The sequence below is a fragment of the Octopus sinensis genome, linkage group LG19 (genome assembly GCF_006345805.1).
Source record: "Octopus sinensis linkage group LG19, ASM634580v1, whole genome shotgun sequence".
Lineage (NCBI taxonomy): Eukaryota > Metazoa > Mollusca > Cephalopoda > Octopoda > Octopodidae > Octopus > Octopus sinensis.
In genome coordinates, this window is record NC_043015.1 from 39,281,994 (window position 1) to 39,299,203 (window position 17,210).

The 17,210-nt window shown below is 37.9% G+C and overlaps 1 protein-coding gene across 1 annotated transcript; it reads right to left on the minus strand.

Annotated features, from left to right (window-relative positions):
- Positions 1-1,976: 1,976 nt before the first annotated feature.
- LOC115222014 (protein aveugle) lies at positions 1,977-13,135 on the minus strand. Its single transcript, XM_029792128.2, has 6 exons — positions 13,059-13,135; positions 9,110-9,251; positions 6,912-7,059; positions 6,227-6,293; positions 6,012-6,121; positions 1,977-3,786 (listed from the first exon to the last, which is right to left on the minus strand). The coding sequence occupies exons 2-6, from the start codon at positions 9,242-9,244 to the stop codon at positions 3,725-3,727; spliced, it is 522 nt and encodes a 173-aa protein (XP_029647988.1). The 5' UTR covers positions 9,245-9,251; positions 13,059-13,135; the 3' UTR covers positions 1,977-3,724.
- Between the last annotated feature and the right edge of the window lie 4,075 nt (positions 13,136-17,210).

The window sequence follows — 17,210 nt, forward strand, 5'->3', positions numbered from 1 at the left end:
AGCTTGGTCGTTGCCAGTACCACCTGACTGGCCCCGTGCCGATGGCATGTAAAAAGCACCCACTACACTCTCGGAGTGGTTGGCGTGAGGAAGGGCATCCAGCTGTAGAAACTCTGCCAGATCAATATTGGAGCCTGGTGCAGCCATCTGGTTTGCCAGCCCTCAGTCAAAATCGTCCAACCCATGCCAGCATGGAAGGCAGACGTTAAACGATGATGATATATTTACACACAGGTTTAACCCTTTCATTACCAACCCAGCTGAAACCGGCTCTGTAGTACAAATGTCTTGTTTTCATAAAGTTTTGAATTAAAATCTTCCACCAAACCTTTGTCACAATTAATGTTCCTAACACTAGCTTAAATGATAACTAAGTTATTTTACTAAATTCTTTGTTAGATTTTAAAGTAATTGAAAAAAACACGGAGCATCTCAAAATAAATACAGTAATGAAAGGGTTAATTATCAGTTAAAGGGTTAATCATAGGTCAGGCAGAATTCATTGAGGTAGAATTTTGTTTTTTTTTACCGTTGGATGTCTTTTCAACCTCCTCCTGTTTCCAAGCAATGTAATATTTCTGCATGGCTGGACATATTTCCATAGAAGATTGGAATCAAATGATACCATGTGCTTTTGAAGTCATTGTAGGATGAACAAAAATTCCTTACTGAAAAAAACGGTCAAGGGTTGGCGACAGGAAGCGCACCCAGCTGTAAAATATTGCTTCAAATAAGTATTTATCAAATTGAAGAAGAAAAACCAGAGCAAAAGGTCGGAAACGATAAAAGATGGTGAATTAAAATTATTAACAATTTATTTCCATTAAAATTTGTATGAAAAATACAGTTTCTATCCAAACCAACAAAACAAGTCACCAGCCTACGTAACAGCGCAATACATTTTCTTACCAACAAATAAAATGAAAAGAAAACATTTTAAGATTTTTGGCAATAATAATAATAATATCCAGAATGCTTCTGTGTGAAGTTGAAGAAAGACTTTTTGCTTGTAATGCCAGCAAAAGAAACAGTGGAAGTCTGTTAGAATATTTTTGGGTTTGGTTGTTCATTTACAATTTCATCTGACATTAAGGTTCTCAAATTCTAAGGGATTATCTCTGGATAATCCAAATACCTAGGTTTGTAAGAGATTAGTCAATTGATGAACTAAATGAAATATTTGGCAATGGTTGTTATTTTAAGTTGAAAGAATTCAAATAAGAAAAACTGAAAAAAAAAAAGTCTATAAAAGTTGTATTAATCAAAAAAAATATTTAATGAAACTCCTCTTAAATAAAAAGCCTTCATCATCATTGTTCGACCGTGGTCGAGACAATGGAATTTACCATGTTACGCCAGACTTCACAGTCCATCATGGCATTACGGAGGTCCTGTTGCTGGATGCCTATATCCCTGGAGATTACATCAGGGTAGGAGAGTGTGCGCCCTCTGGTATTGCGAGTAGATGGCTTCCAGAGGAGGAGAGTAGAAATTACTTCTTTTTCAGCTCTACAACAATGTCCAGCAAACTGGACTCTCTTACCTTTCACAAGAGATGACACAGCCTTCAACTGTATAATTTCAATATCTCAAAATGGTAATTTAATACTGAACGAAGAACGGACAAAGGAAACTTAATTGATAACAGTGTTTGTATTTATGATAATATCTGAAAGCACCAAACCAATGCGTGGAGGAGTAAATTTAATACAGTGTATTACTGGTACTTACTTTTCAACTTTGATGAGACCGAAGGCAAGATTTGACCTTCCTGAATCACTTGGTATTTTATTTAGATTGCCATTCCTGATATCACCTTAATAATAATAATAATAATGATAATTCTCTCTAATAAAGGCACAAGGCCACAATCACTTTAATTGCTTATAACAAGGAGAAAGATTCAGTTCTGGCAGGATTTTTGAAGTGGTAAGCGCCATTTTGTCTGGCTTTCAGTGTAATTATTTCTCTTTCCGTTTTTGATAGTTTAGGATTTCACAAGTGACTGGAAATGAAATTACTGGTCCTTTTTTTTTTATTATTTTTTAAAACTATTTGAACTGAAAGGCAAAGCTTGGCAATAACAAGACCGAAGACATTCAACATAGATTGTGACTAAGTCCACCTTAGCACTTGGCCACTACTAAAAAATGGATTCTAAATAAAGGCAAGTAAAGAGGAGGAAATAATTCAGAAAACATCAAATAGTAAGTATTACAAGATCTGAGAGTATATAGCATTAAGACACAGCTAGTAGTAGTAGTAGCAGCAGCAGAGTCCAAGATGACCACCCAGTATGTCTGTCTTATATAAACCATATTTAAAGGTTGTCTCGGTTCTGTTTGCTTGAAGAGAGAAAATCACAGCCAACTTAGCCAGAAATGTGGTTGTTACACATACGTGCACACACACACACACACTGGCCATATCCAGGTCAATGTTGCCAAGACCACCTCAGAAACACTCATTACTGTTGGTAAAGGCATGAACATTACAACATCTATGTCTCTCTTCTTACTGATCACCAATTACAACAAAAACATCATCGACCACCTTCCTACACACCTAAAGACCCAGATTTTTTTCATAGACAATTCTGCAGTTGTAGATTTAGAAACTTGTTATAATCTTAGAGACACTTCTTTCCTTCCCTCTTTCTTCACCAATTACTTCCAAATTAATGGATTAATTAACATTAGCTGACTTATCAAGTTTATAGAAATTTGCTGAAAGTATTTCATTAAAATCCAAAACTCAGAAACGAATTTAAGCAGGGTTTACTAAGAGACAGAACAAGTAGATTACCTGTCAATATTAGTCGTTCAGGTGCAAACCTTTTTAAAAGGTCACAACTATGACCTTGGAGGTTCAAAAGACTATCTGAAGACAAATTTGAACAGACCATTTCTCAATTTTTGGTTTCTCCCATATTTAGCGATGTTTATTGGCTACAAGCCTTGTTAGATAAATTTCGGATTAACCAACGGATGAAGAAAAGAGGAGTAATTATTTATGAATGCCTTTGTAATTAAGAATGATAATAAAACGACAAAACAATGTCAAAGTAATATCATCTATGACTAAACCTGTTACGTTTGTTTCTATCACAACTGTCAGGATATCTGGTGGGGCATCAGGCAGCAGCAGCTAACTGCATCAACTACATACTGTGTCACATTGCATAGACGGCTAAATACAAATTTCTGTTAATCTTTACATAAAAAATGATAAGGAGTTGTTGAAAATTATTTGTAATTGTTTCCTTCTCATTAAAAAAAATTGTTAATAGAAAAAGAATTTATAAATAATGACAGATAGAAACTGAACTTGCACAAAGATCTGAGATGATTAAAAACAATTTTTTTTCTCTGTATTAATGAAATCCAATTAAGAAGTTCTGATGAGTCCATATTAACAAAGAACTTTAATTAAATGCCATCTGGTACATCTGCCAGATGTTAAGCAGTTTAAAAGATTTATTTTAAGCATTTAAACCTTTCTAAAATATATTAAATATTTTCCACTAAAATGCTGGTTAACTTCAATGGAAGTTATTAATTCTCAGGTGTTAGATATAACAAGATCCTGTTAAAGTGAATTCTAAGAGTCTTTGGTACCTCAGTGTTTTGTGAATTCCTCTTGGAACCTGTTCAAAGCGAGAATGGAAGCTTCACAATTCACGAAGTTCAATAACTAAAATTTCTTTTTTGCAATTCAGCGAGTTTTAATATGGAGGTAATGGTGCTTCCAACAAGCCCGTTACTTTGGTTTCCTCAAATCCATCCCCTGTAATGAAAAAAAGAAAAATATATTTTACTTCAAGAGTAGAAGAATTTGTGGTTGAAAGGTGGGAGAGAGAGAGAGAGAGAACTTGATAGCACGGTCCAATTAAGATTACAATTAGAAATGGGTGAGGTAATATGAAGAAAGCTGCAGTTATGGGCTGGACAGTCTATAAGACAGTGGTTTTCAACCAGGGTTCCGGCAGTACAGTCCAGGGGTTCCGCAAGAAGTTACAAAACTGCTAAAATTGGCAGTAATTTTTAATTTTCCTGTGCAGATATGTGTGCATAAGACTATTAAATTATTGCACAGGGGATCCCCGAGCCAGTGGAATGTTTCCTTGGGGTTCCGCTCCAGCAAAAAGTTTGAAAAGCACTGCTATAAGATGTCTGATAGATCAACTTTGGTCAAACTGCCATCATTGGATCAATGTTCTCGTGGTTACCATTCTTCAGGGTAGGTTGCCGATGCCAGTACTGCCTGACTGGTTCCCATGCTGGTGGCACGTAAAGAGCAACCCACTACACTCTCAGAGTGGTTGGCATTAGGAAGGGCATCCAGCTGCAGAAACTCTGCCAGATCAGACAACTGGAGCCTGGTACGGCTTCCTGGCTTCCCAGTTCCTGTCAAACCATCCAACCCATGCCAGCATGGAAAGCGGATGTTAAACGATGATGATGATGATGATGTGTGTATATGATCGTTTCACATCTACATATTTCACTTGTAATGTTCAGGGTTGGTTTCACTTCTACAGTTGGTTGCCCTTTCAGGCCTCAACTATTTTACACAGGGCATTGAGTGCATCTTAACATGGTACCAACACCAGAGAAACTGTCATATCATCAACCATGGGGAAGTTGGAGAGATGAGAGGGTCTAAAGGAGGTCAATAATGGAGACTTGACACTAAACATATACACATACACACATGCATATATATATATATATATATATTATATATATATATATATATATATACATATATATACACACACACACACATATATATATACATATACACACACACACATACATATATACATATACACACACACACATACATATATACATATACACACACACACATATATATACATATACACACACACACATATATATACATATACACACACACACATATATATACATATACACACATACACATATATACATATACACACACACACATATATATACATATACACACACACACATATATATACATATACACACACACACATATATACATATACACACACATATACATATACACACACACATATATACATATACACACACACATATACATACACACACACACCACATATATATACATACACACACACATTATATATATATATATATATATACATATATACACACACATACACATAGGCATGGCTGTGTGGTAAGAAGATTGCTTCTCAACCACTTTTCCAGGTTCAGTCCTACAGCATGGCACCTAGGACAAGTGTCTTCACTTGGTTGATGACAGTGCCGCCCTGACTGGCCCCTTTTTCTCAATATATACACAAACTGCACACACAGATATGCATACATATTGTTTGTGCATGCATTTTGCACCAGTTATAATATCAAAGAGAAAATTAGAAAAAAACAGTGTTTTAGGATTAAAGCCCCTTGACATATTAGTTCTGCATTTCCTTGTCCCTGTCAGGAATGTAGTGAAACAATACTAAGGAGGTGTAGTCCATAAGGTTATCATTTACCAATTAAAAGATAACAAAATACAGAAGCCATCCTCTGTAATCCTGTCCCAGCAGTGAGGCCAGTGATGATGATGATCATCATCGTTTAACGTCCGTTTTCCGCGCTAGCATGGGTTGGACGGTTCAACTGGGGTCTGGGAAGCCAGGATGCCGCACCAGGCTCCAGTCTGATCTGGCAGTGTTTCTACAGCTGGATGCCCTTCCTAACGCCAACCACTCCGTGAGTGTAGTGGGTGCTTTTTACGTGCCAGGGGAGTCTGGCATCGGCCACGATCGGTTGGTGCTTTTAACGTGCTACCGGCATGGAAGCCAGACAAGGCGGTGCTGGTTTCTGATAAAAGCAATTTAACATAATTCCACACGTTCTCTCACTAATCTAATGCTGTCCGCTTAAAGCCGTCATTCCATTGACATCAACCTGTTCACTGGTTCACATTTTCACACCAGCCTGTCACAATATTTGAAGAACAATTCTCAGAAACTTGAAACGACTTACTTTCATTCTGATGGTACGGCAACAGCAAACTGCTTCGCATGTTTGCATTCTTTAACTCCACACGTTCGTGCTTTAATCTCTGCTGTAGAATCTGTTGCATAAGTTCTCGTCTGGAAGAGAGCAAGACTTGGTGCCATTAAGAGTCAAGAAGGGTGCGAGTAACAAAGAAGAAACAAAGACACAATCGCAGGGTAATACAATGTAGGACTCAATACCTGTGGTTGCTGTCTGCGATGCCCATTTTCTCCAGTTTGATGTCATTCATTCTAATCAATGTACGACCTGGATATAAACAAAAGAAATAAAAAAAAATAACTTCATGGAATGGAAGAATTCTTTAAAAATTAAGAAAGTGTACAAGAGTTGGATCTTTTCGGTTTGAACAGCAGTTTTTAACATAATTTCTAGGTAACTAAAAAATTTTAAACTTCGTATACTGCTAGAATGTGTTTATAAAACATCTTTTTCTCTTGGCTCTATTGAGAAAATTCTATAGTTTGTAAGATATTTGTTGTTTTTCTTCTTCAATTTCTGCAATTTCAACCAATCAATGATGTGTATTGAGGTAAAAAACATTCTGTGCCGTATGAATATGTCCCTCGTTTAAGAAACAGATTGGGTTTATTTACATTTGTGAAGAAAAAAAGATACCCTTCCCATCCCTACCTCTAACCCTAACCCTAAAACAGATTGAAATGCAATAGATCAATACTAGGGTCATAATTATGGGTGACAATTTCATATGACACCACTAGAAAAAACTGCCGTTCAAACCGAAAAGATCCCAAGAGTTACAGCAGCATAGAACAAATAGTTATGATGTCTGGCAGAGACACAGCTCAGGCAAGAATCTGATGTTTAACAATAGACACAAACCATTTAAAATTAAAGGTGCCATACCTGTTACTTCATGGTCCAAGAACATATTCTCATACATATCACAGTAGCAGCCACACCGTTTCCGTAGCCATTTGTTAACATCTGCTGTGGACCAAAAATACAGAGGTTTTCTTTTCTTCTTCACATTGCTGTTGTCTTTTACCTTGTCCTTCAGAGAATAATGAGAGAGAGAGACTCGGTTTGAAAAACTGACAAAACTTCATTCGAGAAGAGAATCACTTTTAAGAAATTACTAGTAGTATCGCCCGGCGTTGCTCGGGTTTGTAAGGGAAATAACTATATAAGCATTTTTAGAGAGTTATAGCCAAAAAATGGGAAAAAAATGATGGTAAATTTTTTTGAGAGTTAAAAAGGTCGAGTTGCGTCCCCTAGACAGTCTGTGGTTTGTGTTTCTGATTCTCAACCCCATGTCGAATTTATCGATTTTTTTCAGAACTGGGGGAACTTTTCAAAATTTTCTCTGCGTTAGTTTTGAATTATGACATTGGGTTCTGTGTGTGTCAAGTTTCATCAGAATCGGTTGAAAGCCGTGGTCAGGGTGAGGGTACAACCTAACAGACACACAGAAACACACACAGACAAACTGCCGTTTATATAGAGAGAGATAAGACTTTTAGAAAACACAGCATTTAGTTTTGGTATTAGGGACTGACTCTAGTTTATAAGGGCTCAGTACTCTGATGGCACCACACCCGTCTTTACTAATGTGACAGTTACATAGTGTTGTACACCCGCACCCAGTTGCATAAAAACGACAAAAATAAAATAGTTACCGTTCCTGTCATAAAAGACTTAATTCTTTGCATTTCCATTCCTTTCCTTGTCATTTAACCCTTTCGATTCCAACCCGGCTGAAACCCCCTCTGGATCTCTAGCACAAATGTCTTGTTTTCATAAGTTTTGAATTGAAATCTTCCACCAAACCTCAGTCACAATTTATGTTCCTAACACTAAGCTGAATGATAACCAAGTTATTTTACTAAATTCTTTTGTTATATTTAAAATTAATTGAAAGAAACACAGAACATCTTAACAGAAATATGGTATCAAAAGGGTTAACAAATAATTACGAACGACAAGCGACAAAATTGGTTAACCCTTTCATTACCAACCCGGCTGAAACTGCCTCTGGTTCTGAGTACAAATGCCTTGTTTTCATAAGTTTTGAATCAAAGTCTTCCACCAAACCTTAGTCACAATTAATGTTCCTAACACTAGCTGAATGATAACCAAGTTATTTTACCAAATTCTTTGTTACATTTAAAATTAATTGAGAGAAACACAGAGCATCTCAAAATACAGTAATGAAAGGGTTAAAACAATTTTACTGAACCCAAGGATTAATAAACTTTCTTTCAGAGATACAAAGATGTTGTTCATATTTGTGAAGGGTGTGCAGCTAATTCATATGACCTCCAGTATATTACAGGTATGTCAAAATAACCATAGGTGAATACAGTTAATTTCCAATAATTCATCATACCTACAAAGGAGGTAAATGTGTCAGACTGCAGTAACTATACTCCTCAGCTAGTAAACAACGTTAACCACTGAGCTACTTCACCTCTTTACCTGTTTAATTTGAGGTAAATATTTTATTTGTCAGGAAATGACAGCTTATCTTCTATTGCCTAAATTTACCTTGCATCATTGAATACATGTTAGTCACTTGCAAGGAAAGTTACCTACAGTGGTCTCTCTTCATCTCCAGGGGAACATTTACTTTTCATCTATTTAGTGCCGCACCAGTAAGAGCTAAGCAGACACTTCTCACCTGTGTGGTTCATGTGATAGTAGTAGCAGTGTGGAGGCACGTGCTGTGACAGCGTGCCACTGCAGTCACTATTCGTTGGTGATTCCCTACTACTCCAGGCAGATGACACCTTTGCACCAACCCACCAAACCACGGGGCCTGTTTTTTGGGTGGTCATTGTGCAAATCCTACCTCAACCTCTTTCAGTTACCTTTTACAACATGTAATTATTCCATAATGGCTACCTCTAATGAGTGCAAGGTTACATAATCGGATTGTTATCTAACACTCCACTGAATCCCATGAAGCATGATTAATTTTTAACTTCACCTGGATCACAGTAACCACAAAGCCTGTTTGTATGTGTGTGGGCGCGAGTGAGATTCTGTGGAAGAAAGAAATGAGTGCTGGAGACTAAATCAAGAGCAAAAAAAAAGGAACCTACATCTGAAGTGACCAGGGTTTCGACTTCCCTGTCCTCTTTGTTATGATCACTGTTCAGGTGATGGGTCTTCTCCGCTTCCTTCTCAGGCTTCGTCTCATCACCAACGCTTGGTTGGTTGGCAATGGTTCTATCCATGGCACATCTAAACAGATTGCAAGTAGGAAAAATAAAATAGAGACAGTCATTTCGTATGTGACACACAGACACACTGCATTCATTGGAGTAAGAAAGAAACGAGATTGTGTGATGTTCATTCACTTCCAAAGGATACTGTAGCAATGTAATTACATTTTGAAATGTCACAATCTTGGTAATTAATGTCTTGGACTGCTAATCTTAATCATTTTGGTATTCAATGCCATTCAGGTTGAACATGAAGAAGTAGATCTTTGTAGCCAATAGTGCTTATTTCTGTAGATTTTGGTTCTTTTTGCAGTCTATTGGCTATCTGGTCTTTGTCACTAATTCCTGTACATCTCATGTCTACATCATCATCGTTTAATGTCCGCTTTCCATACTGGCATGGGTTGGACGATTTGACTGAGGACAGGCGAACCAGATGGTTGCACCAGGCTCCAATCTGATCTGGCAGAGTTACTACAGCTGGATGCCTCCTTCCTAACGCCAACCACTCCGAGAGTGTAGTGGGTGCTTTTACATGCCACCGGCACGGAGGCCAGTCAGGCGGTACTGGCAACGACCTCGCTCGAATCCTTTTACACATGCCACCGGCACAGGTGCCAGTAAGGCGACATTTATATATATATATATATATATATATATATAAAACTACACATGCACGTACATATTTATAAACTACAAATGATTGTGATATCTGATACAATAAAAATTGGCCAAATTTTCTTAGGATTAAGAGGATGATGAACAAAGCAAGATACTTTTTTCACAACCTTGCTACCAAGAAGGTGGGCAGTCAAAATTTACTCTAAATTAAAAAAAGAACACACACACATACATACATATATAGGTATAAGTCATCTAAGAGTTCATAAAAAAATGCACTCTTATATCTGTCAATAGAGTGGATATATATTATCTGCAGTGTATTATATATCCATTACGGTCAATCTTATCAATTGGTTTCACTCTAGGGGTTCAATAGAGTGTTAGGTAACAACCCAACTGCAGTCACCCTATTTTATTCCATAATGGCTACCTCTGATGAGTGCAGGGTTACATAATCGGATTGTTATCTAACACTCCAGTGAATCCCATGCACGAAACCGAATGGTAAGATCAGCTGTACTGTATATATAATACTGTACACTTTGGATAATACACACACACATATATATATACATACTTGGAAATGGATGCGTGGCATTCAATTAAATAATAAATAGTAAATAATATATAGTGTGTATATGTATCTATATATATAAATATATACATGCATATATGGGTACAGAAAGTCACCAATAGTTTAAACAACATGAAATACATAAATAAATTATTTAAATAGGTAAACAATGAGAAAAAAAATGGAGAACAGGACAAGCAAACACAGAGGAAGAACCCTTCATCAGTTGTTGGCTGTCTGTCTACTCCTCACACACATATATATATATATATATTATATATATATAAACATATATATATATATATATATTATACATCATCATCATCATTTAACGTCCGCTAGCATGGGTTGGACGGTTCAACTGGGGTCTGGGGAGCCCGAAGGCTGCACCAGGCCAGTCAGATCTGGCAGTGTTTCTACGGCTGGATGCCCTTCCAAACGCCAACCACTCCATGAGTGTAGTGGGTGATTTTTATGTGCCACCAACACAGGTGCCAGACGAGGCTGGCAAACGGCCATGCTCGGATGGTGTTTTCATGTGCCACCGACACAGGTGCCAGATGATATATATATATATATATGTATGTTTATATATATATATATATAGAGAGAGAAAGAAAGTGACATTTCCAGGCTTCTATTCAGTTTTCTGTCTGTCAAACTATGTTGGCCAATTTGAGATTAGGATTGAAAACACTCATCCACGGTGCCATACAGTGGGACCGAACCTAGGACCACATGGCTATGAAGTTCTTCACAACATTGCCACGCCCAAAGCTTTGTATAAAATACAGCTACTAATGGAAACTGATTTTCATGTTTTGCTGATTGGATGCTATTGAGTGTTCATGAATAAAAGGAACATTCCAGAAATCCTGGAATCCATTCTCTCGGCTGTATAGAGTGGGGGGGGGGTACTGTAGAATTAAATATCTTACAGCAGAGATCCAAACGAAGTTAAGAAATGAAACCCATAACCTTTTAGATGATAAAAGGTTGACCCTTCCAGACTGACGGGCTAAAAATAAGAGTTGAGATTTAGTTCTGGACTCATGGTATTGAGTAGATGTGTGACAAATGTCTGCCCAGAAAGTAAGTTTAGGGAGAGTCTGTGAAAGCCCTAGAGAAAAATCATTCCTCTAGAACCATATAGAAATTGAGGAGTTAACATTTTCAAATGATTTAGTATTTATTTCAGACAGTAGGGGGTGGGGATTAAGTGTGCTGCACAGATAGAGAATAAAAACAGGAGTGGCTGTGTGGTAAGTAGCTTGCTAACCAACCACATGGTTCCGGGTTCAGTCCCACTGCATGGCATCTTGGGCAAGTGTCTTCTGCTATAGCCTCGGGCCGACCAATGCCTTGAGAGTGGATTTGGTAGACGGAAACTGAAAGAAGCCTGTCCTATATATGTATATATATATATGTGTGTATGTGTGTGATTGTGTGTCTGTGTTTGTCCCCTAGCATTGCTTGACAACCGATGCTGGTGTGTTTACGTCCCCGTCACTTAGCGGTTCGGCAAAAGAGACCGATAGAATAAGTACTGGGCTTACAAAAGAATAAGTCCCGGGGTCGATTTGCTCGACTAAAGGCGGTGCTGCAACATGGCCGCAGTCAAATGACTGAAACAAGTAAAAAGAGTAAAAGAGAGTAAGGATTTGAAATCACGAATTCCGACCTGTTTATACAATGATAAATCCATTTATGGTATCTTTACTATAACAGTTTAGCTAAATCGGTCAATGAATTCTTGCAGACAATAGTAGTTAGTGGATAGGTTTGGGGGGGGGGGGTGGATGTCTTGAATTGAGAACACCGTAATATCAAAGTAAATACAATAATCAGGTGATTCTAAACACTCTATTCCAATTATGTCGAAGAATAGTGTAATTCCATAGTCTTTGTTCCAAGAACAAGGTCAGTTATACAAAGAACTATGTATGGTCGGTTATATCACCCTCATTGTTTTCCTGGTATTTGTCAACTGTGAATAGTAAATCCTCCGAGTGGATTACAATAAACCACAGCTCAGCAACAACAGGACTCTTACGTGGCCGCTTGTCCTGCGAGAAACAGCAGCCAAATTTCATTTGACCGCTTTAAACAAGCAATGACACATTGCAGGGTGTAGTCCTAGACATACACGAACGGGTGATATGACCATGTCTGGAATGGTTTTAATCACAGAACTGTTTTATTCGAGGTTGACCCCCAGATTAAACTGAAGAGGTCGCAGTAACAGTAAATTCCACAGACACATCTAGAGAATAACACACACACATACACACTGACAACTACCGACACAGACATACACAAAACACATGTACAAGCTATATATACATATATATATATATATATATATATATATATAATATATATATATATATATATATATATATATACACATATATACATACAAACATATATATATTCGTATACATGGCAATAGGAAGCAATTCTGAAGAGCAAGTGGGGAGGTGAAATGCCATAAAAACTATTGTCAATGTCGTAATTTCGGTTTAAGTAGCATCTTCGTATAAAGACTGGTCTTATTGAGGGCGAAAAGAGGGATTATCTGGAAGAAATACGACCGGGAAAGGATTTAAAAGGGAAAAAAATACTCACAGTTCGTCAAACCCGGGTTTGGACTCGAACCGGATGTTATGTAGTAGGAACCGGAAGTTCTTTAACCACGCCCTCTGCCGTTACACACACGCACACACACACACACAAACATAATTTATTTAAAAATAAAAAAAAAAAGGAAGAAAAATTCGAAAAGAATAATATTTATCTCGGTCGAACCCTGGACCTTAAGTATTTTAGACTCTAACTAAAAAATAACGAAATATTTTTGTTAAAAAAATAATTGATTAAAATTAGATTAATTAATTGAGTTAAAGGGAGGTTACTCTAGTAACTCATGCAGACTAAATTGAGTTTAAGGCAATTAAAGACTCGTTTATCTTTGGCCTTTGCAAAAGCTTTGTATTTCTGTGAATTCCGGATTTAGAATATTGTAGTGTTTATGTCTTCCCAAAGAGGATCATAGGAGCGAAACACCAGTGGAGTTGGTTAAGGGAAAACCAGAAGTCATTGCTTTTCGAGGCAGGCTATATTAAATGTTACAGTTTATTAGTGGAACTATAGAAGTTACTATATACTAATGGTACTGCAATATAGGCCACGGTGTATTAGTGGTACTACTGTTAAAGGCGGTGAGCTGGCAGAAACGTTAGCACGTCGGGCGAAATGCGTAGCCGTATTTCGTCTGCCGATACGTTCTGAGTTCAAATTCCGCCGTGGTTGACTTTGCCTTTCATTCTTTCGGGGTCGATAAATTAAGTACCAGTTACGCACTGGGGTCGACTTAATCGACTTTATCCGTTTGTCTGTCCTTGTTTGTCCCCTCTGTGTTTAGCCCCTTGTGGGTAGTAAAGAAATAGGTACTACTGTTAAGTGATTAAAATATGAATTTGCACAGGTATTAGAGCGTTCGTTAAAATGTTTTCAAGTCTCTGCAGAGTTCTGTTCACGCCGAGTCCAACTTGGATTTTCATCCTTCAGAGGTTGATAAATTAAGTGGCAGTCTATATTGAATATTGGCAGAATTGCTGAATCTGTTCTGGTCCACTAAGTTCTGAGTTCAAATCCCGTATCCTGATTGATATTTGCGAGCAAAAAATGATTTATTACATTTTATTACAAACAAGTATCTAAGGAAGGCGGAGGTAAAGAATATGCACACCACCCGTTTTCGGCGTAACCCTAACCTTATACGCCGAAAACGGGTGGTGTGCGTATTCTTTACCTTCGCCTCTAAGGAAGGGGAGACATGAAAGAGCTTGCAATTTGTGTCCTTACACATCAGCTGAGAGAGAGAGAGAGAGAGAGAGAGAGAGAGAGAGAAGAAGAGTTTGATGCAGAATTGGTTAATCTTTGATAAAGAATTCATCAAACTCTTCCTTACAATCTTCTTTGATGTAATTACTGACATCTTAGATCATTCCAGATTCCAAATTTTACCCAAATAATTCCAGCTATTCTTAGAACAACTGTTTTCTGTGACATTTCCAAAGCATAGTTGTAATGGGAGGGCCAAGACCATAATCTCTGTCAGTGGGGACAAAGGAAGAAGAATCTATAAGTAACGGATTAATGCAATAATAGGTAGGAGCCATGACTCACCGAGTATTAATGTTTGAGGAAATAAATTAATGGATCTAATTATCTAACCTCTGACCAGATAGTTAGGGAGGAGAGCAACACAAACGGCAAAAAAAGAGAGACACGTATACAAAGGAAATGAATGCAATAAAAGTTAGAGAGATATACAGAAACAGTGAGGGGAAAAAACTACACAGACAAAAACTTGAATAAGGAGAAACTCAAACACACTCGCTCTCTCCTCTTTCTCTCTCTCTCTCACTCTTTCCAGGCTAAATGATGAGGATTATATATATAGGATATGTGAAGGTGCATGGCTCAGTGGTTAGAGCGTCGAGCTTACAATCATGAGGTTGTGAGTTTGATTCCCGGACCGGGCTGTGTGTTGTGTTCTTGAGCAAGACACTTTATTTTCACGTTGCTCCAGTTCACTCAGCTGTAGAAATGAGTTGTGATGTCACTGGTGCCAAGCTGTATCAGCCCCCTTTGCCTTTCCCTTGGATAACATCACTAGTATGGAGAGGGGAGGCTGGTATGCATGGGCGACTGCTGGTCTTCCATAAACAACCTTGCCCGGACTTGTACCTCGGAGGGTAACTTTCTAGGTGCAATCCATGAGCATTCTTAACCGAAGGGGGTCTCCCTACATATATATAGGCGCAGGCATGGCTGTGTAGTAAGAGGCTTGCTTTCCTACTATGTGGTTCTGGGTTCTGTGTGGCACCTTGGGCAAGTGTCTTCTGCTATAGCCTCGGGCCAACCCAAAGCCTTATGAGTGGATTTGGTAGATGGAAACTGAAAGAAGCCCATCGTGTATATATATGTGTGTGTGTGCGTATTTTTGTTTGTCCCTCGCCACTGCTTGGTGTACACACACACACACACACACACACACACACACACACACACACCACACACACACACACACACACCTACTGACACACATTCATGCAGGAGATAGACAAATGGATGCACTGAAAGAGATGCAAATATATAGGTTACAGAAAATGAGTTATAAGCACTTGTTTTCCTTTATAGCAGTTTATACATACATTTGTGCGTGTGTGTGTTTATTTTAATGTATGGTTACACCTACTATAGTAATACTCTTGTGTTTTTCTCTGTCAAAACATGAATGAGAAAAGAAGGGGTGATAGATGAATAAGGAAGGAAGGGGTGATGGCAAACTGACAGAGGGATTATGGAAATTCTATGGTGAAAAGAAAAGATCAAACAGTGTTTGAAGTTTGAAGTTTATGCGGTCATCTGATGAGAACGATTTCTTTCAAATTGATGTAATGTTTTCATTAATCAATTAAAGGAGTCACTTGAAACGGCCGTAATGGATTGACACCTGTACCTCTTTGTTACTCATTTATATATACTCTTTTGCTTGTTTCAGTCATTTGACTGTGGCCATGCTGGAGCACCGCCCTTAGTCAAGCAAATCGACCCCAGGACTTATTCTTTGTAAGCCTAGTACTTATTCTATCAGTCACTTTTGCCAAACTGCTAAGTTACGGGGACATAACAACAGCATCAGTTGTCAAGCGATGTTGGGGGGACAAACACAGACACACAAATACACACACATACGAGCAAAACACCCCCTCCCCGTCCAATGGACGGTGCTGAACCATATCTGCGGAATAAAAAGCAATCAGTGTTTTCTTTTCATTAAAAAATAATTAAGCATGCCTTTATTTCAATAAAATTTTTGGTTAAGGCAAAAAAAAAAAAACTTCTTGAGAAACCAAACAGTTTTTCCTTTCTTCATGCCAAGTTTGAAGAAAATTTCTCTTTTGTATCTTACTTTTTTGGTCTCTTAAACATACTGCATTTTGTGGCATTATTTCAAACCAGCCAGCATTTTTTGCGCAAACTGCATGTGCATTTTTCTCATGTACCCGAAGTATCAATCGCAACAGCTGATGTACTTGCATGTACACATGCTCGTTCCCACGGCTTTATTGATTGCATTCTCAACTGGAATCGATTTTTGTAATTTTTTCAAGACTTATGCACGCCCTGATACTGTTGGTATCTACATATCAAATTTGAGCGCAATCGGATGGAGGATGCCCGAAATCCTAGAAGACACACACACAGACAGAACAAATTTTATATGATAGATATACACATATATACATATATACGACGGGCTTCTTTCAGTTTCCATCTACCAAATCCACTTACAAGGCTTTGGTCGGCCTGAAGCTATAGTAGAAGACACTTGCCCAAGGTGCTACGCAGTGGGACTGAAGCCAGAACCATGTGGTTGGCAAGCAAGCTACTTACCACACAGCCACTCCTACGCCTATAAATATATATATAAGCAATAATAAATCTCTGAACGAGATGTAAATGCATGATTGGATATTCTGTGAGCGACAGTTATTCCATTCCAGTTTTAGTTCTTACTTTTAATCCTCTTTAAACTCCCATAGTTGCATATTCACATGGAGTTCTGCACAGTCTGATGTGGACTATAACGTAATATAGAGAACACATCTCAAAGGAGAGAAAAACAGAACATGTGCTGGTACTTGGTACCCCCTTATTCAATTTGTAGATGCACTTCATAAGGGTACCATGCATAAGGAAACACCA